The sequence below is a fragment of the Dromaius novaehollandiae genome, chromosome 36 (assembly GCF_036370855.1).
Source record: "Dromaius novaehollandiae isolate bDroNov1 chromosome 36, bDroNov1.hap1, whole genome shotgun sequence".
In the NCBI taxonomy this organism is placed as follows: domain Eukaryota; kingdom Metazoa; phylum Chordata; class Aves; order Casuariiformes; family Dromaiidae; genus Dromaius; species Dromaius novaehollandiae.
The window spans coordinates 234,520-262,164 of NC_088135.1; the positions used below are offsets into that span (position 1 = coordinate 234,520).

Consider the following 27,645-nt stretch of genomic DNA (forward strand, 5'->3'; position numbering starts at 1 on the left):
CTCCTTAATCTCTCTGGGGGAGAAAAAAAATACATCCATTAAACGATGCGGCACACCAAACCCCTCCCTCAGCTGACCCCCCCCTTTTTTTAATTAATAAAACACCAAATTTGACATTTTGTGTTCCTGCAACGGGGTTGATTTGCCTATTTAAAAATACATATATAGGAGAAAAAATGCAAGCATCTGCTTTTTAAGCAAGCTGGAAGCTCAGATTTGCCTCCTGGCCTCCTGCTTGGGCTTTATTTTCATTATTAATAAAGTGCAAGAAAAAAAAGACCAATAAAAAGCTCAAAATGGGGAAGCTCGCAGCCCCCAAAAGCACATTACCCCCCCCTTTAGCGTGTTTTCTTATATACTCAAATGCAGAAAATCAGCAAAAATGGGGATTTAGCCACACAAAGTCATATTTACACTCCTCCTACCAGCTGCTTTTCTGGCACGTAAACCCCCAAAATGAGCAGTTAAAACCCACCACAAAGTTTAAAAATCGTCCCCCAATCCTCCCCCACCTTGGAAGCAGGGGAAAACCCACGCTGGGCCCCAAAAACCCATTTCTACCCATTTTACGCAGCAGCGTTTTACCCCAAGACAAGGCAAAGTTGGGGCAGAGCCTCAGCCTTAAAGATTTTTTTCCTTTCCCCACTAAAACTGTTTTCGCACAAATCCATGGGGGAAAAAAAAGCAGTTTTTTAAAACTTGAACAGTTCATTTTCCTAAAGGGGGTGGTGGTGAAAATCCCACTGCTGCACGTTTTCATCTTTCCCAAAGAAATCATTAAGGAAGGGGCGGGAGGGACTTGAAAACCCCTTCATATTCCTTTTTATAAAGCAGAGCAGGTGAACGTCAAGGATCTGTCACTTTAGAAAAAAAAATACATATTTTTGGTGTTTTTCTAAACATATTTTGCTGTTTTTTTCCTATGGCAAGGAGGAAGAGGGCGAAACGCCGCGATTTTGGCCAAAGCGTTTTATCCCGACTGCTCATCCTCCCCTCCATCGCTGCAAGCAGCACAAGTAGGGGGGAGAAAAGAAGGAAAAAGAAAAAGGAAAACAACCCGTATCAGCTCAAAAATTTACATAGGTACGTTGGGGCTGCATTGGGTTGTGATTTTTTTTTCTCCCTTACCAGAGCAAAACACATCGGGGGGGCGGGGGGACAGGTTAATTTTGGCAGAAGGAGGAATGGGACTATTTGTGGGAATGAAGCGGAAAGGAAATCAGGGTGCTGCTGTGATGAGTGGGGCTGCGGGGTGGGAATTTCTGCCCCCAAAATATTGCAGTTTGAGGGCAATTCCGGATTTACGGAGCCGGCTGACAGTGTGACGGCGTTTAGCAACGGAGAGAGCCCGCCGCAAGCGGGAAACAGGGTTAAAAAGTAAAAAGACAAAGCTCGTTTACAGGCAGCAGAGACGGCACTAAAGCCGCGGGAACCGACGAGCCACCCCCGGATCCCCTCCAGCAGCAAGAAATGCATCTGGCAGCGGTGGCAATCGGGGGGGGGAAAAGGCACTGACGTGGGGCGGCCTCAACCCCTGAAGCGCAAGGGGAAAATAACATGGTGCCGCCGTCCTCGCCCCCAAGCCGCGGAGGGAAGATCCGATCCAATGCGGACGAGAGCGAGCGCCCTCAGCAGCAGCCGGAGCCATCTCCTGAGCCCGGAGCGCTGTGCCGGGTGGCGGATCCTGGCACCGTCCCCGCAGGCTGCTGCGGGCCGATTTTGATGCCGTTGGCCTAGAAGAGGAAAAGGGAAAAGGAGCGCGAGGGAGGCAGCGGGGTGGGTGCGGAGCCGCTCCCCCCTTCCTCCTCATCCTCGGGCACTCACCTCGTTGCTCACGTCGAACAAGCCCTGCTGGATCTTGCGGTAGATCTCCTTGGCCGTGTCAATAAAAGCCTGCAAACAAGAGGCAAGAAAAGACAGAAAAAAGAAGAGGAAAAACCAGCTGCCCCAGGGCTCTGAGGGGGGATTTCCTGCAGCATTTCTCCAGGCAGAAAGGAGTAAGCGTATATACATAACCCGCCCAGCTAAAATAATCCTCTTTACCTCTTCAACGTTGGCCGCTGTCTTAGCCGATGTCTCCATGAAGACCAGCCCGTGCTCCCGGGCGAAGGCTTCGCCCTCCTCCTTCCGCACATCCCGCCGCGACTCCAGATCACTGCCAAGGCCAACGGAGTTGGCAGAGGGGCACTACAACCCCCCTGCTGCCCCATTCGGTGCGGCCAAAAAGCAAACCCCTCCTCCCTGCCGGGCTGCCCTGCTTTTACCTCTTGTTCCCGATGAGCATAATGACCATGTTGGAGCTGGAGTGCTGGCGCGCATCTTCCAGCCAGGACGTCAAGTGGTTGAAGGTCTCGCGCCTGCAGGGCAGCGGAAAGAGCCGGGCGAGGGCAGAGCCGGCCCCGTTCCCATCCCGCCAGCGCGGCCGAACGGCCGGCGGTACCTGGTGATGTCGTAAACCAGCAGCGCCCCGGCTGCTCCCCGGTAGTAAGAACGCGTGATCGAGCGGAAAGACTCCTGTCCGGCCTGAGAAAAACCAAACAAATAAAAGGAATATTAAAAAAAATAAAGGGCTTTTCCTGCAAGGCTGGGTCCTTCTCTCAGTGGTGCCCGGGCCTCACCGTGTCCCAGATCTGCAGCTTGATCTGCTTGTTGTCGATGCCAATCATGCGCGCCCCGAACTCGACACCTGCGGAGACGGGACACGCTGGGAGACATCCCTTGTGCCCGCCGGGGCCCTGGAGCTGGGAAACTCCTCGCCGGGGCTCTGGGGAGAGGCGGGAGGCTCCTGGCTCTGCCCGGGAGCTGCTCACCGATGGTCAGGTCATGGACGGGCTGGAAGCGCTTGTCCGTGAACTGCAGCAGCAGGCAGGACTTCCCGACGCCTACGGTGCCGGGCGGGCGCACGGACGGAGGGAGCTCGGAGCTCCGGCGAGCGCCGAGGCCCAGCTCCCCCCTCCCCAAACATCCCCCTTTTCATGAAACCTCGCTGCCCCCCCAGCGCCCTCCTGCCCCCTTCCACATTCCCCTTTTACCCCTGGAAATTCCCAGGGATCCCCATTTGCCCCCCCAGGCCCTTCCTGCCCCCCCCAGCCCCAATCTCACCCCCTTCTGCCCCCCCCCGGCCTCTTTTCTGTCCCCCTTCTGCCGCCCCCAGCCCCTTTCTGCCCCCTCCAGCCCCTCCCTTAGCCCCCCCGACCCCACCCCCACCCCCTTCTGCCCCCCCAAGCTCTTCTGTCCCCCCCAGCCCCATTCGACCCCTCTCCCCGGCCCGGTACCGGTATCGCCGATGATGATGTACTTAAACAGATACGCGTAAGACATGATGCCCGGAACCAGGTCCGCCCAGGGCCGCTCTGTCCTCGGAGGCCTTCGCCTCTACTGCTCCGCCTTCCGGCGGCACTCCGGCCGCCCTTCCACCTCTACTGCTCCGCCTTCCGGCGGCACTCTGGCCGCCATTCCACCTCTACGGCTCCGTCTTCCGGCGGCGCTCTAGGCAGAAGCAGGGCGCTCTGGGGCAGGGTGCCGTAGGCTCCAGCGCTCCGGCCGCGGCGCTGCGAGGCCGGAAAGGACAGAGAAGACTCAAACGCGAACCTCTCCCCCCTCTCGCCGTCTTTACCTCCGCCGGGCGGGGAGAGTGGGAGGCCGCCTCTATGGCCGGCACGCCGGAAGCGGCCTGAGGCGCAGTGACGCGCGGGAGGCGGGACTTCCGCTTCCGGGGTCGGGGCCGAACCGCGTCGCGGGGAGACTCTCGCTCGGCGGCGGAGCCATGGAGGTGAGCGGGCCCGGGGCGGGGGCCGGCGCTCGGCAGCTCCGGGACCCGGGGCGGCGCTGCCGTGGGGCCGGGGGGGGGTTTGGTTGGCGCTGGGGGTCCTCCGGAGGCGGGGGGGGCGTTGCCATGGGGATGGGGGCCCGGCGGTGGGGGGGGGGCCGGGGCGGGGGGTCTCCGCCGGGGGGATCCGGGCCCTGGGGGGGGAGATGGGAGCTATTAGGGGGGTGCTGGGGGCTACTGGGGGGCAGTTGGGGGCAGTGGGGGGGGAGATGAGGGCTATTAGGGGGTGCTGGGGGATGTGCAGGGCGAGATGGGGGCGCTGGGGGGAGATGAGGGCTGTCTAGGAGAAGATCGGGGTACTGGGGGGGTGCGGGGGGCTGTCTAGGGGGAGATGGGGGTGTGGGGGGCTGTCTAGGAGGAGATCAGGGCACTGGGGGGTGCTGGGGGCTGTCTAGGAGGAGATCAGGGCGCTGGGGGGAGATGGGGGCACCGGGGGGGTGCTGGGGGCTGTCTAGGAGGAGATCAGGGCACTGGGGGGAGATGGGGGCACCGGGGGGGTGCTGGGGGCTGTCTAGGAGGAGATCAGGGCGCTGGGGGGAGATGAGGGCTGTCTAGGAGAAGATCAGGGTACTGGGGGGGTGCGGGGGGCTGTCTAGGGGGAGATGGGGGTGTGGGGGGCTGTCTAGGAGGAGATCAGGGCACTGGGGGGTGCTGGGGGCTGTCTAGGAGAAGATGGGGGCACTGGGGGGATGTTGGGGGCTGTGTAGAGGGAGATGGGGGCTGTCTAAAAGAAGATCAGGGCACTGGGGGGGTGCTGGGGGCTGTCTAGGGGGAGATGGGGGCACTGGGGTCCTGTTCCCCGCCTCACCCATCACCGTTTTTCCCTCCCTCCTGAACCCCTGGCAGTTCCCCGGGGGCAACGACAACTACCTGGCCATCACGGGCACCGCGCACCCCTTCCTGACGGGGGCCGAGGTGAGGCGCCGGGGCCGGGAGAGGGCCGCGCCTTTCGGGGCAGGGGGTGGGGGGCCAGGGCTGCCACGCGGCGCCTTTTCTCCTCCTCCTCCTCCTCCCCGCTGCTGCCCGCTCTCGCCCCGCAGACCTTCCACACGCCCAGCCTGGGCGACGAGGAGTTCGAGATCCCCCCCATCGCCCTGGACGCCGACCCCTCGCTGGCCGTCTCCGACGTGGTGGGCCACTTCGACGACCTGGGCGACCCCGGCAGCGCTGCCGACGCCGGCTTCTCGGCCCAGTACGGGGTGCAGGCGCTGGACATGCCGGTGGGCATGAGCCACGGCCTGATGGAGCAGGGCGGCGGGCTGCTCTCCGGCAGCTTGGCCATGGTAAGGCGGCGGCCCGGGTGGTCCGGCCCCATAGACTGGGGCGGAATCGTGCAACGCCGCGCCCCCGTTTTTAGGACCTGGATCACTCCATGGGGACGCAGTACAGCGCCAACCCGCCGGTGACCATCGATGTGCCCATGGCGGCCATGAGCCCCGGCGGGCTGCTGGGCCACGGGCAGCTCACCACCATCGACCAGTCGGAGCTGAGCTCGCAGCTGGGGCTCAGCCTGGGTGGCGGCGGCAACGGCGGCGGTAACGGTGGCACCGGCGGCAGTGCTGCCGCCGTGCTGCCGCCGGCCCCGGCCCGCTCGCCCCAGGAGCGCCTCTCGCCCGCGCCGTCCCCCACCGGCTCCCTGCAGGAGGACGAGGCTGAGGAGTTCAGGCGGGTGAGACGCGCTCTGAATCTTTTCTCGACACGCCTGTGGCTTTTTTTTTACCCTTTCCCAGCTGCAAAAAAAAATCCCCAAAAAATCCCTTTCTGTCTTTTTTTTTTTTTTTTTTAGCAAGCCCCAGCCCAAAAGACGCCGACGCCGCCACCGCCGCCCGCTGCTGCGGCCACGCTGGTGCTGGACCCGGGCCGCAAGCAGAAGCCCCCCAAGAAGCAGAAGAAGAAGAAGGACCCCAACGAGCCGCAGAAGCCCGTCTCGGCCTACGCCCTCTTCTTCCGCGACACGCAGGCTGCCATCAAGGGCCAGAACCCCAACGCCACCTTCGGGGAGGTCTCCAAGATCGTGGCCTCCATGTGGGACAGCCTGGGCGAGGAGCAGAAGCAGGTGGGAGAGGAGCGGGGACGGGGGAGACGGTGCGGAGCCCCCCGCGGGGCCTCAGCCGCGGGAGCTGCCGCCTGTCCCCTTTTCCTGGCAGGTTTACAAGCGGAAGACAGAGGCGGCCAAGAAGGAATACCTGAAGGCGCTGGCGGCCTACCGGGCCATCCAGGTGCGTTTCCCGGGCTCGGGCGCGTGCGGGGGGGGGGGGGGGACGCGGAGGGACGGCAAGCGGCGCTGACCTCCGCCTCTCCCCGCAGACCTCGGTGGAGACGGTGGAGCTGGACCCCAGCCCGACGTCGCCGGCCGCGCCGCCGGCCGCCTCGCCAGCCCCCGAGGCCTCGCCCGCGGCCCCCGCGCCGGCCCCGCCGCCCAGCATCACCAAAATCATCATCCCCAAGCAGATGCTGCCCTCCTCGCTGGCCGTGTCCTCGCAGGGCGGTGTGGTGACCGTCATCCCCGCCACGGTGGTGACCTCGCGGGGGGGGCTGCAGCTGGGGGCGGCGGCGGCGGCGGCGGGGGCCACGCAGATCGTCACCCGCTCGGTGCTGCAGGCGGCCGCCGCCGCCGCCGCCGCCGCCGCGCAGCAGCAGCAGCAGCTGCCCCGCCTGCAGCCGCCGCCGCTGCAGCAGATGCCGCCGCCGCAGCCCCCCGCGCAGCAGGTGGCCGTGCTGCAGCCCCCGCCGCCGCTGCAGGCCATGCAGCAGCCGCCGGCGCAGCAGAAAGCCCGGCTCCACCTGCAGCAGCCGCAGCCGCCGCCGCTGCAGATCAAGATCCTGCCGCCACCGGCCTTGCAGATCCAGCCACTGGCGCTGGCGGCGGCGGAGGAGGAGGAGGCCAGCCCCGAGCGTGCCACCGCCGCCGAGCTGCAGGGCTCGCCGGAGCCCGTGGAGATGATCGCGGCCGACGTGGTGCCCGAGGTGAGCGCGGAGAAGCCAGCGTCTGCCTCCTCATCTGCCCCACGCGGGGGGTGGGGGGGGGGTTGTCACAGAAAGGGAGAAAAAAACGTGTTTTTTTCGTTTTACCCTGCCTCGCCGCGGCAGGTGGAGTCACCCACGCAGATGGCAGTGGAGCTGGTGGCCGAGTCGCCGGCAGCGGAGTCGCCGCGGCCGCGGTGCGTGCGCTCAGGCTGCGAGAACCCGCCGGTGGCCAGCAGCGACTGGGACAACGAGTACTGCAGCAGCGAGTGCGTGGTGAAGCACTGCCGGTGAGCCAGGGCGAGGACGCGGACGCGGCCGGGCAGCCACCGCAGCGATGCCCTGCTGACACTCTCACCCGTCTCCTCTCCCCCTTTTCTGCCTCGCAGGGACGTCTTCCTCGCCTGGCTGGCATCCCGCAACTCCAGCAACAGCGTGGTCTTCGTGAAATAGCCCCCCGGGGCCCCGCACGGACTCTCTTTTTTCTTTCTATGGCCACGACGTGGATGCGATTTCTTCTCTGATTTCCATTAAAGCGGGTGGGGCGGAGGAGCTGTGCTGGCCTCGTTGCTGAGCGCGGCGGGGAGAAACACGGCTGCCCGCAGCATTGGTTTTTTTTCCTCTTTTATTACAAAAACCGTGTGCGTTTGTGTCCCCGCAAGCAGCGCTATCGAGCCCGGGCTCCGCTACATGTTTTTGGGCTTGGAGATGATGCCGTCGGGGTAGTGCTGCTTGAACTGGGCCACCACGTCGGGGTCGAGGAGGTGGATGCCGTCCAGCTGGTTCCCCAGCGTGATCCTGGGACAGAGCGGAGGGTTACGGGGGGAAACGCGGGGAAAGGGGGCTGCGCGCGCGGCCCCCCCGGCGCTCACCAGTTGGGCTGGACGTTGTGGGGGCGGCCGAAGAGCTCGATCTTGCGGGTGCCGGGCGAGAGGCGCTCGATCATGCCGTAGATCTCGTCAGGCTTGTGGCTGGTGGAGCGGACCTGGGGGGGGGGGGGGGGGGGGGCGGCCGGCGGTGGGGGGTTATTGGGGGGGGGGGGGGGGGGGGACAGTGGCCGTTTTCCTGGCCCCGTCCCGCCGCCGGACTCACCTCTGCCACGATGACGTCGCAGTCCAGCCCGCGGTTGAAGCCCTGTGGGTTTCCCTTCACCCCCACCTGCACGAGAGGCGGAGGGGACGGGGCGGGGTAGAAAGGGGCGTTGGGTGGGGGGATGTGGGGCAGCAGCAGGGCTTCCTCCTTCCCCGTAGGTCCCCGAAGAAAGTGGTCCCCAAAGACCCAAAAGTGGCCCTAGAAGACCCCACACTGGCCCCAAAGACCCCAAAGTAGCTGCCAAGGACACAAAACCGGCCCCACAGACCGCAAAATGGCCCCAAAAGATCCCAAAGTGGCCCCAAAGACCCCACACTGGCCCTGAAACTGACCCTAAAGCCCCCAAAGTGGGCCCCAAAGACCCAGAATTGGCTCCCGAAGAGCCAAAACTGCTCCCAAAGCCCCCAAACTAGCCCCCCAAGCCCCCAAACTAGCCCCCCAAGCCCCCAAACTAGCCCCCAAGCCAGCCCCAAAGCCCCCGTTGCCAGTAGGGAGCAGCAGCCGCTGGCATTCGCCGCACGGGCTCCTTCCTGGCTGGGCTGGGGCACCCAGGATGCGACATGGCTGGAGTCTCCTGCTGGGGGGGGGGCACGTTTTTTGGGGGGGATTTGGGGCACCATCCCACGGCGGCAGTGGGGGGGGACGTGGCCCCCTACCAGGCAGTGCTCCTTGCCGTGGTTGAGCCAGTGGCCCGTGCGCCCTGTGCGGATGATGCGCTGCAGCTGGTTCGTCTTCACCCAGATGATCTCGTCCACCCGCTCGTACCTGGCAAGGGGGGTGGGGGGGGAGCAGAGGGCTGCCACAGCCGCCAGCAAGGACGAGGAAGAGGAGGAACGGGGCACCAAACTCACCCCCAGAGGTTGAGGCACTCACGTCCCAGCTCCATGGCCCTGCCGAGGGGAAGAGACGAGAGCTGACGGGGCCAGAAAGGGTCCCCCCCCCCCGCCCCAGTCCGGGGGTGGCTGGTTTCTGTCTTTAATCCCCGCTGCCGCTCACCGCCCGGTGACCCAGAGGAAGAGGAAGCCTTCGTCCTGCAGCACGGGGATGTTGAGGCGCCGCATCTCGTCGTCGGTCAGCGTGCCGTAGGGCAGCTCCATGTGGATGTCCCAGGGCGGGTCGGCCATGACCACGGCGAACTTCCCCAGGATGCTGACGTCCAGGTAGCGGATGTCGCAGCAGATCCACTGCGGCGGCGAGAGGGGCGCGGGGGCAGCCGTGGGGTTACGCGCGCGGCCCCTCCCCTAAAGCCCCCTCCCCGCAGCAGGACGGGCGATACCTGCGGGGGGAAGAGGCGGTCGACGCTGGCGTCGCCGCCAACGGCTTGGGGCAGGGCCAGCTCCTGGCCGGGGTTGTGCTCGCGGCCCCCCGGCGCCCCGGCGTCGGAGCAGGCGTCGATCTCGTAGTGGACGTACTTGCAGGTGTCCATGTGGAAGCAGGTGTTGAGGAAGGAGCAGTCGCCCAGCGACTCGTCCGTGTGCTTGTTGATGATGCGCCTGGGGCGGGGGGGGGGAAAGCGGGATGAGAGGCGGGACGGCGGTGCCGAAGGGGAAAAGGGGGCGTCGCGTACCGGAAATGGAGCTTGCGGCAGGGCCGCTCGGCGTCGGTGGCCTTCATGCACTCCTCCTTGGTGCCATAGTCGCAGAACTCCTGCACCTGGGCCCGGCCCCGTGAGCGAAACTTCTCCACGATGGACTGCTCCTTGGCCGTGGTGGTGTTGAGCAGCTCCAGGATCTCCTGGCTCACCTGGCGGCGGGGGGGGGAGAAACAAATCCTGAAGCCTTCGCTGGGGGGAAACGTGAAACCCTGAAGTTTTAGGGGAAAAACGTGAAATCCTGGAGCCTTTGAGGGGGGAAAAAAATCCTGGAGCCTTTGAGGGGGGAAAAAAAACAACAAAATCCTGAGGCCTTTTGGGGTGGAAGAAAACAAAATCCTGAGGCCTTGGCGGGGGGGGTGGAAAGGACCACAAAATCCTGAAGCTTTGGAGCAGGGGGAAATCACAAAATCCTGAAGCTTTTGGAGGGAGAAACCACAAAACCCAGGAACTTTTGGGGGGGAAAACACAAAACCCTGAAGCCTTTAGGGGGGAAACCGCAAAACCCAAAGCCTTCAGGGGGCAAAACGCGAAGCCCTGACGCCGTCCGGGAGGGGTTTCCGCGCCAGGGCACCGCTACCTTCTTGCTCTGCTGCTCCTTGGTGGACTGCTGGCTGAGCAAGCTCTCGATCTCCCGGTCGACGTCGGACGCCTGCTTGCGCCACTTCTTGGCCGGCTCCTTGCCGGGCTCGGAGGCGGGCGAGGCGCCGGCAGCGGCTCCGGGGGTGCCGGGGCCGCCGGCCTCGGCGCGGCGCTTGCGCTCGGCCACGGCGCCGGTCATGGCCGAGAGCTTGGCGTGGTCGGCGTAGGTGACCAGGGTGGGCTGCGCCGCCTCCTCGTGCAGCAGCCCCCGGCGCACCTCGATGAGCTCCTGGGCGGCGAACTTCTGCAGCAGGCTCTCCACGCTGCGCTGCGTCACCGGCGCCTCGGGCTGCGGGAGCGGGACACGGCGGGGTCAGCGGCGCGGCGCGGCAGGCGGGCGGGGGCTGGGCGCGGACCTACCGTGGCGATGGCGCGGCAGATGGCCAGGGCGTCGGTGGGCAGCGGCAGCGCCAGGTCAGCCAGGTGCCGCAGCAGCCGCCGCTCCAGCGCCGGGTCCGTGGCCAGCTCGGACGCTTCCCCGCCGGCTCCGCCGCCGGCTCCGGCTGCCCCGGCCGCTGCGGGAGCCGGGGGCGCTGGGCTGGCGCTGCGGGACGGCGGGGCCAGCGCCAGCTCCGGGTGACGCGGGTCTGGGGGCGGAGGGCACCGGGGGGGTCAGAGGCCTGAGGCCCCCCCCCCCCCCCCCCGCTCCTGCACTGCCACTCCGGAGCGCCCCAGCGCCCTCTGACCCCTGCTGCTGCCCTCTGACCCCTCTGACCCCTCCTGCCACCCCCGACCCCTTCCGATGCCCTCCGAACCCTCCCTGACCCCCCATGACGCCCTCTGACCCCCCCATGACGCCCTCTGACCCCCCCATGATGCCCGTGCCCTTTGACCCCTCCTGGTGCCCCCTGACCCTGACTTGCATTCACGAACTTTGACCCTTGCTGACGCCCTCTGACCCCCCTGACGCCCGTGCCCTTTGACCCCCCCCCCGACGCCCGGCAGCCCACCCCGCACCCCTGCCCCTTGACCCCCCCCACGCTGCCCTCTGACCTCTGCCCTTCCCCGGCACGCACCGAGCGGGTCCTGCTTCCGCCGCCGCTGGAGCCGCTCCCGCAGCGAGTCCAGCTGCTTCTTGTGGGCCTGGATCGAGCTCCACGTGTCCGACATGACGGCGACGGCCCCGGCCCCGCCGCCGCCGGCCCCGGCCCCGCTCCGCCGCCGCCGAACCGGAAGCGGGGCGAAGCCGCGCCCGCCTGGCCGCGCCTCCGCCCTCACCACGAAGCCGCGCGCGCCATGTTGACTGCTGGCGCGGCGGCCCTCTTAGTGGCGGGAAGGGAGCGGCGGTGTCCTAGCAACGGGCGCCTGCCCTCACCGCGAAGCCGCGTGCGCCATGTTGGCTGCTGGCGCGGCGGCCCTCTTAGCGCGGGGGGGAAGTGGTGTCCTAGCAACGGGCGCCTGCCCTCACCCTGAGGCCGCGCGCGCCATGTCGGCTGCTGGCGCGGCGGCCATCTTAGTGGCGGCAGGGCAGTGGTGTCCTAGCAACGGGCGATGTCGCCGCGCCGCCATCTTTGTTGCGGGCTGGGCCGCGGCGGGGTGCGGGGGGGGGGGGAGACACCCCCAAAACTCCCCCAAAATGGTGCCGCCTCCCTCCTCCCTCCTCCCCCCGCAAGAAGCAGAGACGAGTCGCGGCGGGAGAGTCACCAAAACGGCTTTAATGGAGGGCGGGGGGTCCGAGGCTGGTGCTACGCTATGGGGAGGAGGAACAGGGGTGCAACGGCACGGGGTGGGGGTGGGGGGGACGCTAAAACTACAACCAAAAAAGAAAAGGGCACTAAAACGCGTTAAAAGCCCTCGGGGCGCTACTTGTCGGCGGGGCCGGACGCCGGGGGCGCGGCGGCCTCGGCGGGTGCGGGGCGGGCGCGGGCCGCCTTGGCGCCGGCGGCCACGAAGGCGCTGTACTGGCTCCAGAAGGAGAGGGCTGGCGGCGGCGGCGGCGGGCGGGCCGGGAAGTCTGGCGGTTTGCCGGCCCCGCGGCTCAGCGGTGGTGGCGTTGGTGGTGGCGGCGGCGGCGGCGGCGGTGGCGGCGGGACGTCCGGGGCGGGCGGGCGGGCGCGGGGCACCGGGCTGCAGCTCCAGCACGGGGGCACCTGCGGGGAGAGGTGGGGGGGGGGGGGCGCTGGTGGTGTCCCTACGGGCCAGGAGCATCCCTATGTGCCAGGAGCATCCGTACGGATCACCAGCATCCCTATGGAGGGACCACGAGCGCCTCTACAGACCGGGAGCATCCCTATGGACCATGAACATCCATAGGGACTACCAGCATCCCTATGGACCAGGAGCGTCCATAAGGACCACTGGCATCCCTATGGAGGCACCGCGAGCGTCCCTATGGACCACGAGTGTCCCTGTGGAGAGACCGTTAACATTCCTATGGCCCGGGAGGATCCCTAGGGACTGCCAGCATCCCCATGGAGTGACCAGGAGTGTCCCTATGGACCGGGACCATCCTTATGGACCACGAGCGTCCCTATGGATGGACCACGAGCGTCCCTAGGGACCGCCAGCATCCCTAGGGAGGGCCCAGGAGTGTCCCTGTGGACCACAAGCATCTCTACGAACCATGAGCATCCCTTCAGAGGGACCAGGACCATCCCTATGGCAGAACCAGGACCGTCCTTACCTGCCCGGCCTTCCTGGCCGTGGCCCCGTCGGGAGCGCCCTCCTTGGCCGGGCTGGCCTGCGGCTCCTCCGGGGCCTCCTCCCCTCCGCGCGCACCTCCTTCCTCCACCACGGGCTCGCCGGCTCCCTCCGAGGCTGGCGCGGGGCTGCCCGCCCGGCGGCGACCTTCACCTTCCTCCTCCTCCTCCTCCTGCTCCTCCTCCTCCTCTTCTTCCTCGGCTGGGGGCTTCTCGGGACCGCTCTCGGCAGACTCGTCCTCCTCGGAGGCATCCTCCTCCTCCTCCTCCTCCTCCTCCTCCTCCTCCTCCTCGGAGAGCTCCTCGGGCCGGCGGGCCGGCGTCGGGCCGCCGTTGGGGATCTGGCCGCCCAGGTGCAGGCGGACGTGGTGCTGGAGGCCCGGGGCGTCGGCGAACGTCTTCTGGCAGATGGGGCAGGAGTTTCGGGGCCGGGCGGCGGCGGCGGCGGGGGCCGGGCCGGGCCGGTGGGCGGCCGAGTGGGCCCGCAGGTTGCCGCGGCTGGAGAAGGCCCGGCCGCACGCCTTGCAGCGGAAGGGGCGCTCGGCCCCGGCGTGCTGCCCCGCGTGCAGCCGCAGCGCCCGGGGGCAGCTCAGCACCCGCCGGCACACGGGGCACTGGTTGGGGACGGAGGCGGGCGGTGGCGCGGGGGCGGCGGCCGCCGTCGCCGTCCCCGGGGCCTCGGTGGCGGCGGCGGCGGCGGCGGCGGTGGTGCCCGGCGGGTCGATCTTCTCCACCAGCTGCTGCAGCTTGGAGGTCTCGGAGGGGGCCGCCGCCAGCGGCTCCAGGAGGAAGGGGAAGGCGGCGGCGTGGTGGTGGTGGTGGTGGTGGTGGCCGCCCTTGAAGTGGCTGGCCAGCAAGGCCCAGGCGGGCAGCTTGCCCGGCGGGGTGTTCTCGTCCCCCTTGGCCTTCTCCTCCGCCGCCTTCAGCAGCACCAGCTTGTTGAAGCCGGGCAGGGGCTGGGGCAGCAGCGGGAGGCCCTCCGCGGCCAGCGGCACCTTCAGCGCCGGCAGCGGCGGCTTCTCGGCGGCGTCGCTCTTCTCCGGCGGGGCGCCGGGGCGGCCGGCCAGCAGGTAGTCGAGGTGCTCGGGCACGGGGTGGGGGTTCATCTGCACGTGGGGGTAGCGGTCGCGGTGGCGGTGGAAGTGCACCTTGAGGTTGCCGCGGGTGGTGAAGCGGTTGCCGCAGACGTTGCACTTGTAGGGCCGCTCGCCGGTGTGCGAGCGCAGGTGGATCTGCAGGGCGCTGTCGCTGCCGAAGGCCTTGGCGCAGAAGCGGCAGCGGTGCCGCCCGCCGCCGGGCCTCTCCTCCGCCTCGTTGCGGGGGCGCAGGGAGCCCTCCCGCGCCGTCGGCAGGGGCGGGAACGCCGCCGCCTCCGCCTTGGCGCCCCAGGGCCGGTAGAGGTGGAAGAAGGCGGGCTTGGGGGGCGGCCCGGACGCCGGGGCCCGCGGCGGCTCGGCCTTGGGGGCGGCGAAGAGGGCCGGGGGGGCCTTGGGGGGCGCGGGGGCGCCCAGCAGCAGCACCTGGCGGCAGATCTCCTCCGTGAGCTGCAGCTGGTGCAGCTGCCGCTGCTGCAGCACCCGCAGCTCCTCCAGCAGCAGCGGGATGTCCAGCGGCGGCGGCGGCGGCGGCGGCGGCGGCGGCGGCTCCGCGTCCATCCCCGGCGGCTCCGAGGAGGACGAGCAGGCGGCGGCGGCAGCCGGGGAGCCTGCGGGGCGAGAATTAGCGGAATCGCCTCTATCCGGCCCCAAAATCTGCTCCCCCCCATCCCCGTGTTCGGAAATAAAGGGGGGGGGTCCCTCCCTCCCTCCCGTACGGACAGACGGACGAGTGCGCCACAGGGATGGAGGGAGGGAGGGGATGCCGGCGGGGACAGACGGATGGATGGGGAGACCCGGAGACATGGGGACAGAGGGACGGAGAGACCTGGGGACGGAGGGAAGGACAGACGGACGTGGGGACGGAGGGACGGGATGCCGGCGGGGACGGACGGATGGATGGGGAGACCCGGAGACGGAGGGAAGAACAGACAGACACAGGGATGGAGGAACGGATGGACAGAGAAACGCAGAGACGGAGGGAAGGATGGACAGACACAGGGATGGAGGGAAGGACAGACAGACACGGGGACGCAGGGACGGATGAGGGGATGCAGGCACGGCAGGATGGATGGAGAGACCCGGGGAGGGAAGGAAGGACGGACGGACGCAGGCAGGGCTGGACGCACAGAGACCCGAAGGACGGCCGGAGCCGGAGGGCAGGACGGACAGACACAGGGACGGATGGATGCAGGGACGCGAAGGACGGACGGATGGAGAGACCCGGAGCCGGAGGGCAGGACGGACGGGCGGACGGACGCGGGGACGGAGGGAGGGATGTGGGCAGGGCCGGACGCACAGAGAGACCCGAAGGATGGACAGACGGACGGAGGAGCCGTGCCCCCAGGAAGGAGCCCGGGGCCGGGGGGGAACGGCATCCATCCGTCCATCCATCCATCCGGGGTGGGTGGGCCCGCACCTCCCGGCTCGGCCATGGCCGGTCCTGCAGCGGCTCCGGGAGGAAGAGGAGGAAGAGGAGGAGACGAGGGCGGATGCGGCGGCTGCAGGGACCTCTGGTGTCCGGAGGGGACAGGGAGGGGGGGCACGGGGGGGGGCGTCCCCGGGCTGTGATGCAATCAAGGGGGGGTGTCCCTAGGCTATGATGCAAACAAGGGGGTGTCCCTGTGCGATGATGCAATTGGGGGGGGGGTCCCCAAGCTGTGATGCGATCAAGGCAGGGGGACCAGACTATGATGCAAAGCAGGGGGGGTGCCCAAGCTGTGACGCAATCGGGGGGGACCCCAAGTCTTAATGCAAGGGGGGGAGGGCCCTGTGCTATGATGCAATGGGGGGGGGACCCCAAGCTGTGATGCAACTGGGGGGGGTGCCTAAGTTGCGATGCAAAAAGCAATCGCATCGGGGTGCATGGCTGCAAAGTCCCCGAGCTGCAATGCAAGGGGGGGGGTGTTAAAATAAGGCCCCGGCACTGGGGAGAAAGGCGGCGGGGGGGGGGGGCAGAAAGGGCCCCGAAAAGCCACATCCACGTCCCCCCCATCTCCGTGCGCAAGGGCGCGAGCGTCGCGCGGGGATACCGAGTGCAGGCGTTGCGCGTGGATATTGCGCAGGCAGGTGTTGCGCACAGGCATGCATGGAAGTGCTGCACACGGACCTCGTACGCAACCCTGCACGCAAGCAGCGCACGCAGACGTTGCACGCAAGCGTTGCACGCAGATAACTGCCTGCGAGTGTTGCACGCGTGCAAGCATCGTGCGCGGATGCTGCACGTGGCTGCAAGCCACACGCAAGCATTGCACGCAAGCATCAAATGCAGATATTGCACCCAGATACTGCGCGCAAGCGTCGCACGCAGACATGGTGCGCAAATCCTGCACGCAGATATCGCACGCCGTTGCACGCAGATATCGCACACCACTGTTGCATGCAGATATTGCAGACACTGCGTGCAATCACTGCCTGCAGACGCTGCGCACGGTCCTTGCACGCAAGCTTTGCACGCAGACACTGCGCACAAGTCCTGCGTGCAAGCGTTGCACGCAGATATCGCACACAAGCATCGCGTGCAGATGCTGCACACGAGCGTTGCGTGCAGATATGGCGCGCAAATCCTGCATGCGAGCATTGCATGCACGTACTGCATGCAGCCGTTGCACGCAGCTACTGCGCGCAAATCCTGCACGCCCGCGCTGCACAGGGGCACTGCACCATGGCAGGGCCCCTCTCTCGGCTGGGGGGGTGGGTTCACCTGCAGGGGATGTGGGGGGGTCCGTTTTGGGCCGGAACAGGGGACCCCCAGCAAAGGAGCACGCCGCGAAGTTGGCACCCCACCCTGGGGACAGGATGGGACGGGGACGCCGTTGCAAAAGTTAAGATGGGGAAAAGAAAACAGTGCAACCCCCCAAAAAATCCTGCCCCCCCCCCCATTGCCCCTTTGTCCTCCCCCTCCTCTTCCTCGGGGCGGGGGGGGGGCACCCACCGTGCTCAGCGGCCGGGGAGACGAGCTGCTGCGGCCGGCGCTGCTTGCGGCGCGGCATCCCCGCGCGGGGGGGACGCCCCTGTCCCCCCCCCCGCGTCTGTCCGTCCGTCCAGCAGCGTCGGCACGCTCCCCCCCCCGCCTTTTTTCCCCTCAAAAAAAAAAGTCCTAATCTTGCTGCACTTTTTTTTTTTTTTTGCTCCTCTTTTGTGCACGCTCAGGGTGGGCAAAAAGCCTTTAACCCCTTCCCGCCTGGCTTGGGGCTGGGGGGGGGGGCAGATGCACCCTGCGCCGGGACAAAACTTGAGCATTTTGGTGGGAAAAGAAAGAGAAAAAGAAAAAGAAAAAAAAAACCAAAACAACAAAAAAGGCAATGCAACCTGTTGCATTTTTGGTACAAAAAGGGGGAAATAAATAAATAAATAGAAGCAACCTGCTGCACCCAACACCTGATGCAACAAGTTCTTGGGGGGTTTTTTAAATTACTTTTGGGGACTTATTTTGCAAATCGGTTTTGCATTGGGAATTTTTTTGGGGGGGGTGTGCAAATGTGTTTCTTTTTCTTTGCAATGCAAAAAAAAAAATTACTCTTAAAGAGGCGAATTTCCTCGGTTTATTCCCCCCCAAAAGGGGACCCCGGCGCCTCGGCGGCCTCCCGACCTCCCCGGCGCGCCACAAAAGCGGGCTGGCGCGGGGCGAATGCTAATGAGGGCCGGGCACAATGTGGGGGAAAAAAAACACAAAAAGCATTAAAAAAAAAGAGAGGGAGAGGAAAAAAAGGAGGAAAGAGGAGCTTTTGGCCGAGGCCACCGGCGGGGGGATGAGGGAGGTTGCACCGGCCGCCTCTGTCCCGCGAAACGGCTCTCAAGCCGTCTGCTGGGCTCCTGGGTGACCCCAAACTGTGGGGAAAAAATAGGCAAAAAAGTGAGGAAAAAAGGGGAAAAAAAAAACCCAATTTATTACCCAGCAGCAAGTGCATGTGCAGGTGGGTGACAGCGCAAATGCGACCCCAAAAGGGGGCAAATTTCACATTTCTGAGTTGCCCCCCCCAATCCCCACGATGGGCAGAAATAAATGCAAAAAGCGGGGAATGGCTGTGGAGAGCCCCCAAAAACACGTACTTAAAGGGTTTTCAGGCCTCCGGGAATAGGATGGTTCGGGGGTGGGGGTTCACCCCGTCCCCACTTCTGCTGCCTGGCGCAAGAGCCGAAAAAAGCAGGTTTTTAGGAAAAAATAAAATGGGGTTGCCACCCTCATCACAGCAGATGGAAAAGGGGCAAAAAAAGAGGGGTTTTAGTCCCTTCGTCGCAAGGAAAACATCCGGTGGGGGCACGCTGGGGTGGCAGAGCCCACCAGACGCCTCCGGACGTGCTTCAAGGCAGGAGAAAGCAATTTCATTTTTTGCCCACTTTTTCCTTTTTTTCCCCTTTTTCTTTTTTTTTTCCCTGCATGTTTTCGTTCCCCAGCAGAGCAGGAATCCCACCGGAGAGCCACTGCTCTGGCTGCGAGATGGCACCTGCCGAAGGGGTGGTGGCGGGGGGGGGCCCAGATGCCTGGGCCCCCCTTGCCCCCGGGCAGGGTAACAAGGAGGGACCTGGGGCTGCTCTGGGGGCCTCCATGGCTGCTGGGCCTAGCTGGGGCGGGGGGGGGGGGCGCCATGGTTGCTGGGGAAAAAAACCCACGGTTGTTGGGGAAAAAAAACCTACAGTTGCTGGGGGGTCACAGGGACCCCGCGTCCCCCCTTAGGGGCCTCAAGGCAGGGGCACGGAGAGGCCGCGGCGGCCACGGGGCCCCCCCGGGCCAGCAGGACCCGCCGCGGGAGGCCAGACCACCCGGTTGCTAAGGGACACCCCGCGGTTGCTAAGGAAGGGGGCACTTCCGGGACGCCCCCCCACCTGCGCCCGTGCGCAAGCGCGCTCACCCGCCCCCCCCCCCCGCCGTGGCGCATGCGCAGCGCCGCTCGGCGGGGGGGGAGCGCTCGCTCGAGCGGCGCATGCACCCGGCGCTGAGCGCCGCCACGCCCCCCCGGCATCCGCCGAGCCAATCAGCGTCGGGGGGGCGGGTGTTGCTAGGCTGATTAGGAAGCGAGGTCACCCACCCCCTAGCCCGGTCCGCGCCCTCGGTGCGGGGCTATCGCGACAGCGGCGATACAGCGACAGCCCTCCCCCTCAGAGCGCCAACGTCACCGCCCCCATAGGTGTAAGCGCTGCTATCGTGATAGAGCCCGCGATATCGCGACAGAAAGCACCCCCCCCCGCCTTGGCACGCGCCCTCGCCTCATTAGCATGCCCCTACCTGTTCCCATCGACGTCACAACGGCCGCTGTCAGCGGCCCGTCCGGTCCCATTCCTAGGCCCGCCCCGGGCCACGCCCCCTTCCGCCTTATGTCCCGCTTAGCCCCGCCCATTTCCGGTCGGCGGGTCCCGCCCGGGGCGACGGCGGAGGCGCAGCGGGGCCGCAGGGGGGCGCCCGGTGCCCCCAGTCTGGCCCAGTGCTTCCCAGTCTGGTCCAGTGTCCCAGTACTGCCCAGTGCCCCCAGTATGGCCCGGTGTCCCCAGTTTGGCCCAGTGCCCCTCGGCTGGGTGCCCAGTGCCCCCCAGTCTGCCCAGCACAGCCCTGTGACGGGGAGCTGGGGGCCCACCAGTACGGCCCAGTACGGCCCAGTGCCCCCTGGTATGGCCCATTGTCCCCAGTATTGCCTAGTGCCCCTCAGATGCATGCCCAGTGCCCCCCAGTAGGGCCCAGTGCCCCCAGTATGGCCCAGTGCCCATTGGCTGGATGCCCAGTGCCCCCCAGTCTGCCCAGCACAGCCCTGTGACAGGGCCGGGGGGGAGCTGGGGGCCCACCAGTACATCCCAGTGCCCCTAGGTTAGGTGCCCAGTGCCCCCCGGTATGGCCCAGTGCCCCCAGTATGGCCCAGTGCCCCTTGACTGGGTGTCCTGTGCCCCCAGTATGGCCCAGTGCCGGTCAGCTGGATGCCCAGTGCCCCCAGTATGGCCCAGTGCCCCTTGGCAGGGCGCCCAGTGCCCCCAGTCTGGCCCAATACCACTCAGCAGGGCACCCAGTGCCCCCCAGTATGGCCCAGTGCCCCCCCAGTCTGCCCAGCACAGCCCTGTGACAGAGCCTGGGGGGAGCTGGGGGCCCACCAGTACATCCCAGTATGGCCCAGTGCCCCTAGGCTGAGTGCCCAGTGCCCCCTGGTATGGCCTATTGTCCCCAGTATGGCCCAGTGCCCCTCAGATGCATGCCCAGTGCCCCCCAGTAGGGCCCAGTGCCCCCAGTATGGCCCAGTGCCCATTGGCTGGATGCCCAGTGCCCCCCAGTCTGCCCAGCACAGCCCTGTGACAGGGCCGGGGGGGGAGCTGGGGGCCCACCAGTACGTCCCAGTACGGCCCAGTGCCCCTAGGCTGAGTGTCCAGTGCCCCCTGGTATGGCCCATTGTCCCCAGTATGGCCCAGTGCCCATTGGCTGGATGCCCAGTGCCCCCCAGTATGGCCCAGTGCCCCCCAGTCTGCCCAGCACAGCCCTGTGACAGGTCCGGGGGGGGGAGCTGGGGGCCCACCAGTACGGCCCAGTACCCCCTGAGGCTTCGTGCAAGATGCAACAACCAGGAGGCGGCAGCAAATGCCGCCAAATTCAGGGCTTTCAGGGCCAAAAGAAAAAAAAAAAAAGCCACCGCCGCTGGGCCCCTTTCCCGCCCGGTCGCTGCTCTGCGGACGCCGGTGTCCGCTTCCACACGCACGGGCGTGCAAACAGAAACGCGCGGCAGCCCTGCATGGGTCTGTGTCGATGCACACGCACGCACGCACGCAGAGCTGCAGAAATCAGTTGCAGGGCGATCCCGTATAGATATAAACATAAATTGCAATGCAATCCTGTGCATATGTTTGTGCAGACGCATGCATGTATACAGAATATACGTATATACGTGAATATAAACTGCAATGCAATGCTGTACAGATGTATAAAAATAAGGGCAATGCGCCGCTCCCGTCACCCGGGGTGTCTGTGGGTGACCATCCGAAGCCCTCCCGGACCGTTCTTCCAGGTTTCGGCCCAGTGAAATTTGCCATTTTTGACTGTGTTCCATGGTGCAATTTTAGGAGCAATTCAGCGTAAGCTGCATTAGGGCGATGCATCTCTAGATGACTTTATATATGTGCATGAGTGCATGTATAGATATATAAAAATGCATCTATAAAGTGCATACATATAGCTGTATAATACCCAAAGTGCAAACTCCTACCTTATAGTGGGTTTAACCTGGCTTTAAAGTAGAAATTTGCTCATTTAAACACGGATTTTTTACCAAACCGGCAGAGCTTTTTGTGCAAAAAGGCCAGTCCCTGCAGCGGGCCTCGAAGTTAGTTTTCCCCATCGCGAACGTGCCTCGACTAGACAATTTTTGCCCCGTGTTTTTTTGCCCCGCAGATGCGAGTTTTGGTTTCGGCTTCTGCTATTTGCAGGCAAATGAAACGGGAAGTTTGGGCCCGGCGGCAGCTGGCCAGGCCCCCGAAACGCACGCGCGCTGCAGAAAAATATGTTTTGCGAGAAAAGAAAAAAATATATCTATTTAAAAGCCGGCAAGCAAATATTGTGCGCGGGCCAGTGCCGCAGCGGCAGGTGCTTGCCTTTATTTCGGCAACAAATTAAACTTATTTTTTTAATTAAAATATAGGCACTAGCAAGGCAGGTGGCAACTACAGAAGCCAATGCGCTTCGAAGCAAAAATGGCTTAAAAGTGCAATATCTTGTCTTTGCTGCCTATTCGCCTGCCTGCAATCTGTATTTTTCTTGGCTGTAAGCATACAAGAGCAACCTTTAAACCCCTGCTTAGGGCTTTTATTGCAATAAGGAAGCATATATATATATATATATATACACGTGACCTTTAAAACCCTGTTTGAGGTTCCTACTGCAATAAAAAGCATATAAAAAAGTGACCTTTAAGCCCCGCTTAGGGCTTGCTTTTGCAATAAGGTGCTGTTGCAAAACCCGCTGGCAAATGTTTTGCCCTCGCCTGTCACTATTGCCTTTGTTTGCAGGGAATTAGCAGCAAATTGCAAAATTTGGGCTGCGCTTTTGCCCCGGGGCTGGTTGCTAAATGGGTTTAACTAGGGGTATTCGGCTCCTTTTTAATGCTACGGTGGGGAAAAAAAGCATGCAACTCGCTAGCGCTAGCGGCTGCGAATAATTTTGCAATAATTTTTCCTCGAATCCAGGCTTTACTTTGAGGAAAGTATTTTTCTTTAAATATTTTTCTTTTTGGAAGTAGGACAGTGCCAAAAGCTGGAGTTCAGGGTCTGCGATTTTTTAAATTATTATTATTTTCACCGTTATCTTTAATTTTGCAAGTGTGTGTGTGTGTAGGGGGGGGGCTAAAATTAACCGCCCGTTAGCGGTTTCGAGCAGAAATGAGTCAGGGGGAGCCTGCAGGGAAACGGGGATTTTTTATTTATTGTTTTATTTTTATTTTTTGGCACCAGTGGAAAATCGCGCTTTGAGGCGTTTTACAGGAAAAAGCCGCCTCCACGGCGGGGGGGGGGGGGTAGCAGGGGTGTGTGCGGTGATTTCTGCACGCTGCAAATGGCCCCAGCACCTGCCGCGGGGGGCAAGGGGGGGGTCTTTTAATAATTAGAGTTTCTCTCTCTGCAAAGAGGGGCCCAGAAAGATTGGGCCTTTACTTTGCTTTTGCCCCGCTTTGCAAAAAAACAGAAGAACGGCATCACCGATTCGCTTCTTCTGCAAGGCGCACTAAGAAAAAATGGGATTTTAATTCAATTCTTTTTAAGGCACTCCAAGAGAGTGTGATTTTATTATCTAAGTCTTTATTTTTTTGTAAAAAAAAAGGATTTTTTTTGCAAAACCCTCAGCGAATGTGGGGGGGATCACGGGCGCAGTGTCCTTCGCGGCACTCCTGGCTCCCTGCAATTACTTTTGTGTCCCCAAAAAACCCTCCTGGCCCCTCTCATCCCCACCAAGGCTGGTTTTATACAACTCAATGTTTCTCCGCGTTATTGCGGAAATTGCAACACTTTTTCTTTGGATTTTTTTTTAATATATCGCCTGTTTTCCCTATTGCACGTTGCCGCTTTATCAGTTTTGGCTTTAATTATTATTATTGGTTTTTTTTGCACACGTCTCTGAAAATTATTCCTGCTGAAAACGAAATAGCACTAATTGCCCCGCCGCCCCCTGCTTTCGGGGAGATATTTTAACCGGGGCCTGGGCGAAAGCAGCTGCCGTTTTCGGGGATGGCAGCTGGCGAAATGCGCCCCGGCCCCCCCGCCTCGCCGCCACCTCCGAGTTACCAGAAAGCAGAAAATTTGAATTCAGGTGTTTGGAAAGTGTGTGTGTGGGGGGGGGAAGGAGCGTTTTCGGCAGAAATAATCCTGAAAATAATCAAGCTCCGCTTTGGCCCAGCCCGGTGGCGAAAATGATTCTTTTATTGCATTGAAGGTGCAGGAATTATACGCCCCCCCCCCACATCGGACAACCATATCGTGTTTCCTGCAACGCCGGCCCCCGCAGCAATCCGGTTTCCAGCTTTACGTTGAGATTTGTGCACGCATTTCCCTTCCCATGCCGCAAATTTTGTAGGGATTTGGGGGTTTTTTTGTTTTGCTTTGGGTTTTTTTGCAAGCTGTTCGTATTTGATCGCTGCAACAGCTGCCGTGCAGGAGGCCCTAAGGGATATATTGCAAAATCTGCTCTTTAATAGCTCTGCGAGCATGATTTATTTATTGGTGCAATCACTGCACGCGGGACGTGTCTGCCATTAGCCGTCTATTCCCCGGGCACAGCCATCGTTTTGGCAAAATACTTCTGTGCACTGCACCGCGTTTTGGGGCAAAAAAAGTCCGGGTGTGTGGGGGGTTGATTGCACCTCGCATCTTTCCTACAATTTACATTTTATTTGGGCTGGACACTGGCATCTTTGCAGCAGCTGCCCCGCCGCTTTGCACCCACGGGTTTTGGTCGAAATGCCTTTTCCCCTCCGTTTCAGGGGAAGGCAAGGCCAGAAATAGGACGTGAATCCGAGAGTGCCAGCTGCTGCTTTCGGGTCAGTTCTGGCCCGTTTGCATAACAAGAGCTGAACAAGGATTGCAAAAAGCACCCCGAAATTACCCTCCGGCACCTGCTGGGGTTTAACTTGGAGCATGGGCTGCAACGTGTAATTTGGGACAAAAAGGGCAGGGAACGAGGCCAGGAGAGAAAAACCGTCATTCCCGCGCACCTGGGGCCGAGGCTGGAAAATTTCCCCCCACTCCGGGGATGAATTCTGGGGATGTTGCTAGGTTTGGGGCAGGTCTGCAGCAATCCCACCCACGGCATGCACAGAAACAGGGCCGTTCCCCTCCTTTTCTTGCCCAAAGCTTTCCCGCATTTATTGCCCTTTTGGTGCTTTTGCGCATTTATTGCCTTTTCAGCTTGCGCCTAAAACTGCCCCAACTTGCTCCCTGCCTGCCTGAATTCGGGCTTTCCAGGCAGCCAAAAATTATATTTCCCTCCAGAGTCACTTGTTCCTACTTAATTTAAATGCAAGATTTTTGCACAAGGGAAAACCCTGATGGAGGCCAGCTCAATGTTACTGTTAAAGGCGTAATTAATCTGGGGGCAGATTCCTCCCCTAAACATGCAGGGGGGCATCAGCAGAGCGGGGTCCTTGTGGCTGCGGCCTCCTTCCTATTTAATAATCGTATTTTGAAGGGGAAAAAGTGGGGGGGGGGGGGAGACATTTAAAGGTTAAATGACTGCATTGCATGCAACCGCATCGCACTGGTGCAACATCCCCCGCACTGCACAATTCCACTTAATGGAAACGTGATTTTTGGCCTGGGTGTTTGCACAGTCGCCCAAAATGATGCAGGCTCCCTCCTCCTTCCAGTTGGTCCTGCAATATCTGCAGTGCCCGGGAGGAATTGCAATGTTTCCCATCGCAAATTGGTGTTTTAAGCCTGTGCCACAGCGAATACGGCTGGATTTGGAAAGGGTCGCGTGTTGGCGTGTTTTCCCTGTGCATTTTCCCTGTGCATGGAGGCATCGAGGTGCATAAGGTGAAGTCACACCACTAAGAGACCTTGATCCAGGCTGGGATTGGAGCTGGGCGCATTGCAACCGAATGATGTAGCCCACCCAAAAGCTAGCAAAGGGGTTATTTTTTTCTGTTTTGGGTTGTTCTTTTTTTGCACACATTCATTTCATCAAAGCATGCGGGAGGGGGGGTCCAAAATCCCCCCCAAACGTGCCTGCTGCTCACATTTACAGCTCCCCCTCTCCGAGGGGGCAACCTGTGCTTTATCTTCAGGGGCTGAAGGGAAGGAAAAGGAAAGGCTTGAGGGGAAAACGAAGGAGCCGCTCGGCAGCATCGCGTCGCAGGCGGGAGGGGGGCCAAGGTGCGAATCCTGGCAGGGATGCAAAGGCGGGAGTTTGCTTACGCAGGTGTGCAAATGAGGGGACGGGCGGCTGGGCGCGCGGGCAAACGAGGGCAGCTCCGACGAGCTGCCGATGGGCGAAGCCGCCCAGCTAGGAAGCGAGCCACCCGCACGCTCACAGCGCACAGCCAGGCTGCCTCGGTCCGCTGCCGACCCAGCGAGTTGTTGCGAAAAAAATAAAAAACAACTGCCTTGCTTTGCGCCGAACTAATTTGCACAGGAGGGGAAGGGCGGGGCGGGGGGGGTCTGCGTCCTCCTCTGCCCTCGGCCCTGGGTTGGGTGCTGCTGCCGTCCCCCCTAAACCGGCGCCGTTGGGGAGCAGGGGTTGCGGCGCTCTGTGCAACAATGTATCGCTCTTTGCAACAATGTTTTGCTCTGTGCAACAATGTTTCGCTCTTTGCAACAATGTATCACTGAGTGCTGCACTGGGTCACTCTTTGCAACAATGTATCGCTCTTTGCAACACTGTGTCGCTCTGTGCAACAATGTATCACACCGTACCGCTGCCCCGGAGCCCCTTCCCCGGCTGCTCCGCTCCCGCCTCTCCGCAGGGCTGCGGGGGCCGTGCAGCTGAGCGAGTCCGGAGGGGGCCTCCAGCCGCCCGGCGGCAGCCTCCGCCTCGCCTGCAAGGGAAGCGGCTTCACCTTCAGCAGCTTCTACATGTACTGGATCCGGCAGGCCCCCGGGAAGGGGCTTGAATACGTTGCGAGTATTTACAGCGATGGTAGTTATACAAACTACGCGTCTGCAGTGAAAGGGCGCTTCACCATCTCCAGGGACAACGCCCAGAGCACGCTCTACCTGCAGATGAGCAGCCTCCAGACCGACGACACCGGCACCTACTACTGCGCGAAATGTGCTGGTAGTTATGGTAGTGGTTGTGGTGCTTGGGCTGGTGGTGGACACCCTGTCTGTGCCCCGGGCCCTGATGGGAGGCACCCGCGAGTGGCCGACATGGGTGCTGGGCTGTTCCCCGTCACCCCGGCGAGGTCGTGGCCATCGGGAGCGGGGCCTGAGGCCGGGAAGGAAGCAAATGTCCCCCCGGGCTCCCAGAAGGGCAGGGGCAGGAGCCGGGGGCCTCCAGGCCAGTCAGCGGCACCTCCGTCCCCGGGCGGGTGGTGGGGCAGCTCCTCCCGGACACCACCTGAGAGGGCGGGCGGGAGCGGCGGGGCTGGGTGCAGCAAGGGGAGATGATGCTTCCCCAGCCCGCGAGCCCTCTCGGGCGGGATGAGCGGCTGGGCAGGGCAGGGCAGGGCAGTGGCCGTGCTCTCCCGGGACTTCAGCGGGGGTTTGGGCACCGTCTCCCGTAACACCCGTGTGGGGCGGCAGGGCTCGGGGAGCGGGCAGCGAGGCGGGCCGAGAACCGGCTGCAGGGCCGAGCTCAGGGCGTTGCGACGGGGGCCCGAGGTCTAGCTGGGGGCCTGCAGCCAGCGGCGTCCCCAAAGGTCGATACTGGGACCTGCCGTTCTTGCAGTGCTGCTGCCCTCATGCGTTGCGGGGGGGACGACTCGCTGGGGGTTTTGCCTGACCGCAACAGGGTCTCAACCAGCACAATAACCATAACAACCACAAGCACCAGCAGCTTTCGCGCAGTAGTAGGTGCCGGTGTCGTCGGTCTGGAGGCTGCTCATCTGCAGGTAGAGCGTGCTCTGGGCGTTGTCCCTGGAGATGGTGAAGCGCCCTTGCACCGCATCCGCGTACCATGTATCACCACCGGTGTTAACACCCGCGACCCACTCAAGCCCCTTCCCGGGTGGCTGTCGGACCCACTCCATGGCAAAGCTGCTGAAGGTGAAGCCGCTTCCCTTGCAGGCGAGGCGGAGGCTGCCGCCGGGCGGCTGGAGGCCCCCTCCGGACTCGCTCAGCTGCACGGCCGCCCGCAGCCCTGCGGAGAGAGGAGAGGAGAGGAGAGGAGCTGAGTGGGGTGGTGGCAGCGGAGGCGGGCGCGGGGCCGGCCCCGGGGGCGGCCGGGGCCGCGGGGAGCCCCCCGGGGCCGGCGGGTGCCGGCGGGGGGTCGGACCGTACCTGGCAGGGCCGCGAGGAGGAGGAGGGCGAGGCCGTGGAGCCGAGGGCTCATGGCGGCGGGCGGGAGGGGCGGTGGGTGCCGGGGCGGTGGCGGCGGGACGGCGGCGGCGGCGGCATTTGAAGGCGCCGCGCGGCCGGGATTTGCATGCGGCCCCGCTCAAAAGGGGCCCTCGATGCCGCCGCCTCTTTTGGGGCCAGAACTGCCTCCTTTGGGGCTCTGGCAGCTGCTTGTGTTGCATAGGATGTGCTGCCACCACGGTCAATACCACCACCAACACCACCATCACTACCACTTTTCGCGCAGTAGTAGGTGCCGGTGTCGTCGGTCTGGAGGCTGCTCATCTGCAGGTAGAGCGTGCTCTGGGCGTCGTCCCTGGAGATGGTGAAGCGCCCTTGCACCGC

The 27,645-nt window shown here is 63.4% G+C and overlaps 4 protein-coding genes and 1 gene segment (V, D, J or C); 1 reads left to right on the plus strand and 4 right to left on the minus strand.

Annotated features, from left to right (window-relative positions):
* Positions 1-187: 187 nt before the first annotated feature.
* On the minus strand, positions 188-3,692 carry RAB2B (RAB2B, member RAS oncogene family). Of its 3 annotated transcripts, XM_064503392.1 has the most exons (9): positions 3,617-3,692; positions 3,276-3,489; positions 2,811-2,882; positions 2,619-2,686; positions 2,441-2,523; positions 2,265-2,357; positions 2,044-2,155; positions 1,825-1,893; positions 188-1,733 (listed from the first exon to the last, which is right to left on the minus strand). In XM_064503392.1, the coding sequence occupies exons 2-9, from the start codon at positions 3,319-3,321 to the stop codon at positions 1,629-1,631; spliced, it is 648 nt and encodes a 215-aa protein (XP_064359462.1). In that variant the 5' UTR covers positions 3,322-3,489; positions 3,617-3,692; the 3' UTR covers positions 188-1,628. The 3 variants fall into 3 exon arrangements, with proteins under 3 accessions (XP_064359462.1, XP_064359460.1, XP_064359461.1); XM_064503390.1 differs by lacking the exon at positions 2,811-2,882 and having other exon boundaries at positions 2,619-2,764; XM_064503391.1 differs by lacking the exon at positions 2,811-2,882 and having other exon boundaries at positions 2,619-2,764; positions 3,592-3,674.
* Positions 3,684-7,342, plus strand: TOX4 (TOX high mobility group box family member 4). Its single transcript, XM_064503373.1, has 9 exons — positions 3,684-3,772; positions 4,676-4,744; positions 4,870-5,112; positions 5,187-5,498; positions 5,616-5,885; positions 5,977-6,048; positions 6,137-6,796; positions 6,920-7,083; positions 7,183-7,342. The coding sequence occupies exons 1-9, from the start codon at positions 3,767-3,769 to the stop codon at positions 7,244-7,246; spliced, it is 1,860 nt and encodes a 619-aa protein (XP_064359443.1). The 5' UTR covers positions 3,684-3,766; the 3' UTR covers positions 7,247-7,342.
* A 58-nt stretch (positions 7,343-7,400) lies between these two features.
* METTL3 (methyltransferase 3, N6-adenosine-methyltransferase complex catalytic subunit) lies at positions 7,401-11,331 on the minus strand. The gene is made up of 11 exons (XM_064503374.1): positions 11,135-11,331; positions 10,479-10,705; positions 10,057-10,407; positions 9,453-9,628; positions 9,162-9,378; positions 8,882-9,069; positions 8,737-8,775; positions 8,542-8,650; positions 7,886-7,951; positions 7,666-7,778; positions 7,401-7,591 (listed from the first exon to the last, which is right to left on the minus strand). Exons 1-11 carry the CDS (start codon positions 11,226-11,228, stop codon positions 7,480-7,482), a joined length of 1,692 nt encoding a protein of 563 aa, XP_064359444.1. The 5' UTR covers positions 11,229-11,331; the 3' UTR covers positions 7,401-7,479.
* Positions 11,332-11,751: 420 nt separating this feature from the next.
* Positions 11,752-19,148, minus strand: SALL2 (spalt like transcription factor 2). 2 transcript variants are annotated; one of them, XM_064503369.1, is made up of 3 exons: positions 19,079-19,148; positions 12,742-14,462; positions 11,752-12,208 (listed from the first exon to the last, which is right to left on the minus strand). In XM_064503369.1, exons 1-3 carry the CDS (start codon positions 19,128-19,130, stop codon positions 11,921-11,923), a joined length of 2,061 nt encoding a protein of 686 aa, XP_064359439.1. In that variant the 5' UTR covers positions 19,131-19,148; the 3' UTR covers positions 11,752-11,920. The 2 variants fall into 2 exon arrangements, with proteins under 2 accessions (XP_064359439.1, XP_064359440.1); XM_064503370.1 differs by lacking the exon at positions 19,079-19,148 and adding an exon at positions 15,272-15,403.
* A 7,611-nt stretch (positions 19,149-26,759) lies between these two features.
* On the minus strand, positions 26,760-27,332 carry LOC135325340 (Ig heavy chain V region 914-like). The segment is given in 2 exon segments: positions 26,760-27,103; positions 27,244-27,332. Coding segments are annotated over 2 exon segments (396 nt in total).
* Positions 27,333-27,645: the final 313 nt, after the last annotated feature.